This window comes from Thalia democratica, chromosome 6 (assembly GCF_965202585.1).
Source record: "Thalia democratica chromosome 6, ktThaDemo2.hap1.1, whole genome shotgun sequence".
Classification (NCBI taxonomy): Eukaryota; Metazoa; Chordata; class Thaliacea; order Salpida; family Salpidae; genus Thalia; species Thalia democratica.
In genome coordinates this window covers 41,965,930-41,970,718 of record NC_139170.1, presented here as the reverse complement: position 1 = coordinate 41,970,718, position 4,789 = coordinate 41,965,930, and the positions used below count along the sequence as shown (strand labels likewise).

Genomic DNA, 4,789 nt, shown 5'->3' with positions numbered 1-4,789 from the left:
AAAACTATACATAAAGTTTTTTTTCAACTTTATAGCACCTCTAGTCACCAACCAAATAAAAAGCTTTACACTAACACAAAAAACATTGAAAATAAATAAGTATAAAATATTAGCAGCTTTTTAACTTTGTATCAAAATTCATAAAATTTTATAACATAATTAAATTAAATATAATCAAAATAGAATATCCAAATCGTTATACAGATACTTCTTGATAAAACACTTTTTCAATGATTTCTTTTAATTATAAAAGACATGTGTTAGTAAAAATACAATAACTTAAAATGTATAAAAAAACAAATACTTAATTAACAAATCTTACTTTACTCTAGATGACATTGTAAAAACATCAAAAAGTTTAAAAAAATTGTACAAATAAAAAATACTTTGAGATAATTCAAATGAGGAATGCTTATTAAGAGGTCTTTATTTTTTGTGACAATAACAAATTAAATTTGTTTATTTTTATTTCAATTAATAATATTCTTCTTCAAATTCGTCTTCAGCGACACCGTAGTTTTCGAGGCCTGAAAAATATAATACAAATAATAATACAAAATAAATTAAAAGTAATAAAACGTTTTGTTTACTGAAACTGATAATTTGCAAGTTAAATCACATATTTACATATTGTTTTCAGACAGGCAGGAAATATATGTAAACAAATAAGTCACTGAAAAGTTCGAACATTTTTAGAACTAAATCATCAGTAAAACACTTAAAATACATTTTTCAAACTATTAAAAATTAGTTTAATACAAACCGAGGCCGTCTTCCTCTTCTTCCTCATCGGAATCGTCATCCGGGATGTCGTCAATGATTTCCTCTTTCAGGGGGTTTTCCCCAACCAAAGACTCGTCGTTCTGCTTCACCTCAACGCCGGCATCTTCGCTTTCTTCAATTTTGTCTGCTTTGATAGGAGAGCTTTCTTCGGTGCTCGCGGGAGGAGACGGTCTGGGTTTCTTTTTAAAATATTTTTTTTGTTAATATCATTTTTACATATACTTAAAAGCTATTGAAATAGAGTGCTCAGTATAAAGAGCTTAATTATTAAATACAATTTATTCAACAACTGCCAATTCAAGCTTACACCGTTTCACCTAGAAGGCTCTTCAGAGCTTTTTTAACTGACAACAAAAAAATTAAAAAAGCTCTGAAAGCTCTGAAGAACCTTCTAGGTGAAACGGTGTAAGCATGAATTGATAATTGTTAAATAAATTATATCTAATAATATTTTTTTATATATTTTTAGTTCATACTGTTTATTTATACTGTTAGAAACATCCATCAAAACTATTTAAAAATGTTAAGCCTTCTGCTAGCAGAAGAACTTATTCACAGATACTTAGAACTTTACAAGAAATAATTGAATACATAAATAATAAGGCTTAATTTATTCTTTACACTTCAAAAACACGTAACCTTATACGCTGGCTGTACTATAAAACATTTTTATACAAAAACACATTGTCAAAACTTTAAGCGAAGAAGTCTACTGCTTTCCATTTTTCTTATAAGATATAGAAGCATCAATTTATCTAAAATGAACGATTGCTCGAACCTTGGGCGATGGGGAGCCGATTATTTTTCTTGGCACAAAAGTTCTCTTTCTGTTGTAAACAATTTGTTTTTGCGGCGAGGAGACAGTCTGGCCACTAGCGCCGCTCGAGGGCTGTAAACTCGACCCTTCAACTTCAACCACGGGCTTCAAGGGTGACTGTTAAATTTGATTGAAAAATTGTTATTTTATTTACTGCATAACCTATTCACTATTTTCAAACCGTAATTGAACTATTCGTTTATAACTGATTGATTGTGGAACTGTTTTATGATTTTTTTTTCAGCAATTATGTTATTAAAAATACACATAAATGGTGCACACCTTTAACTTGCAATGATTTTTATTGAAATTCATGTAATATATAACTTAACTTGTTTTATATCAACTTAACCAACTACAAGGTAACAGTTTTTTTTTATCTACAATTAATACGCAAACTATAAAAAATTCTTACCTCACCACCTTCTGTGGGTAAATCGAGAGGGTGGGTTATCTGAAAAAAAATATTTTAAAATGTATTCATTTATAACTTGTCAGGCAGTTTTTATTCTAAATTATTTTGAAACAACTTTTTCTCCGTAGTTTTAAAAGGTATTGTCAAATTAAATGTTTCTATTTGCTTTTGATTTTTCAAATTTATAAAAAAAAACTTACATTTATCTGCTTTTAATGAACTGTATATAAAAAAAAAAAATTTAATTAGTACCAATAACTTTTACAATGTCACATAAACAAGTGAACTTCAAATATCAAAAACAATTTATTCCAATAAAAAAGTGTTTAAAGTTCAAGTTCGCTCAACTAATTTTTAAAATGTTTTCAAACATGAATATTACAAACCCTTTTTAACACGTCATAGTCCACATTTTTGCTTCTTGTAGTTTTTTGGTACATATTCAAACTTTCAGCGGCACTAGTACTGTTTCTGTTAATCGTACTTTATATATATACCAATGGTAACACTTAGTTTTGAAATACTTTTTAGAAAAATTAGGAAAAGTGAGGCATGGAATTTCATTTATTATAATACGCAAACAATAATCACATTTAATTTTATGACTGACTTTACTGAAATAGATATGTGTGTAAAAACAAAATATTTCTAATCATATTCACCAATGGATGCACTTTTTTAAAGATGGCAAAATAAAAAAACAGTGCTTTCGTTTTCACAAGGTGTTTAATATTTTATTTTATTATTTATATTTACATACGTGTAATCGACGGGTTTCCTTCTTTTCCTCTTTGCTTTTCTCTGCTGTTCCAACTCGTTTTTCTTTTTTCGCATTTCCAGTCTCTTTAAATACTTTACGTTCAAGTTCAAAAAAACTAAATATTCAAGTACAAATACAAAATTGTTAACATCCGTGCTTGCTTGACATTAATTGATATTTCATTTCGTTAAAAGTTTATTTTTACATATTCATACACCAAGCTAAATTTTCAACTACCTGTCTATCAACTTTTTTACCAAATTTTATCTGACAAACCTCAGTTCAAAAACAACGTTTTCTATGAACTAATTATTTAAACAACTTTACTGCTGTTGATGCATCATATAATAATATGCCACTTTACTTCTTACCTTAAAAATGACCATCGCCATTTGTGTTTACGTTACAAATAAACACAAGCTCTTCTGTAACAATTATTACAACTTCGCTTGAAAATATTTTTTGTATAAAGTTAAGTAGACCTGCAAGCTTTTGAAGATGTAAAATTCATGTTAAACCTGTTAATCCGGGAGATAATATTAAATTAAATTTCAACAATACCTCGTCGTGATCGGGGTTCTTCGCTTCCCACGCTTTAGTTCTCTGAACAATCTGGTCGAAGGGAACTATCATCTAAAATAATGTATAAAATAAATTGCATATAATGTAGAACTTATCAATTTCAGTTTTGTCTTTGATTACAATTTTGATCATTTGATCATAACTGCTTTTTTAATAAACTTAAAGATTAAACAAAAATAAGCGTTCGACTGATTTCATTTTTAACACAAATTCTTTTCATTAAAGCCAATTCTGTGCCAACAAAACAATAAATTTTAGTTTTTCACAAGCAAACAAAATTTTTCAAAACCAAATATACATTTTGCCAACAAAACCTGGTTGATTTCATCTTCATCGATACCGGTGAGGTCGAGCTCACCGTCACCCTCTTCTCCCTGCTTGTCGAGTTTCTTCTTGGGGGATTTACCCAACCCGATCATGTCATCGGACAAACCGCAGTTCATGATCCTGCTCCTCATCGACTCCGCGTCGTCTTCTGCCGCTTCTATTTTTTCGAACGGAAAATATTCATAATTCGTTACACAAGATGTTTTCTTTCGTGCGGAAATTATTTTGTTTAAAGTTATGTGATTATGTTTCTCAAATAAAAATATACGCGGAAGTTAAAGGGTCATTTATATTTACAGAGCATAAGTAATATTTTCTGTTTTGACGTGTATTACAAATTTAATTTCAATACAAACGGTTTTTATTTCTACAACTATATGGGGGACTATCAGTATTATTGTTCATCATTTAAGATTTTTTTATACAAACATTGAAGTGGCCACTTTTTAATTTTCTCAAAACATCATTACATGCTTATCAAAGGTTTCAACAACCTTCTAAAACTTCTTATTTCAAGACAATTGTAAATTCAAACCTGGCGACTTGACTTGGGGATTGCATGCTGAATAAGAACTTCCTAAATTAGTTCCTTTCTTCAAAAATTTATCAGCCAGCGCATTGGGGTCCTCACATTTCAACAATTTCTTAACAAATTCTGAAAGAAACAAGAAACATATTTAGTTTAGATTCACATAACCTCCGAAATTAATTCTGGAAAACAAAAGTTATAATTAGTTTTGTGCAAATTTTGTAATGAAAAAAACTACTAAATTCAGAGTGCACTGAGATATGTACTTTTTTTTTCTTGAGATAAACCAATTCCAATACTTTTAAAAAACCTTTTGAAGTAAAATAGGTAACTTTTTAGCGTAAGCACGTTAGAGATAACTGAAAAATTTGATTCTAAAACAAATTTTGTGCATTTATGTTACTAGAAGTAGCTGGAGTTTTGTAAACATCAATTTGAATGATAAACATTTATGCTTCAAGTACTTGCAATTTTAAGTACACTTGACTAATCAGGGTTGCCAAACACTTTTGAGAGACTTCCTCCAGGTTTTTAAAAGATTTTTAGGTCTATTTTTAGTTTAAAGCTAAGTTTGAA

The 4,789-nt window shown here is 29.0% G+C and overlaps 1 protein-coding gene across 1 annotated transcript; it reads right to left on the bottom strand.

Annotated features, from left to right (window-relative positions):
• Positions 1–392: 392 nt before the first annotated feature.
• On the bottom strand, positions 393–4,089 carry LOC145839081 (uncharacterized). The gene is made up of 9 exons (XM_082946693.1): positions 4,041–4,089; positions 3,672–3,841; positions 3,337–3,408; positions 2,776–2,858; positions 2,402–2,486; positions 2,016–2,054; positions 1,562–1,717; positions 764–962; positions 393–527 (listed from the first exon to the last, which is right to left on the bottom strand). Exons 1-9 carry the CDS (start codon positions 4,087–4,089, stop codon positions 475–477), a joined length of 906 nt encoding a protein of 301 aa, XP_082802819.1. The 3' UTR covers positions 393–474.
• Positions 4,090–4,789: the final 700 nt, after the last annotated feature.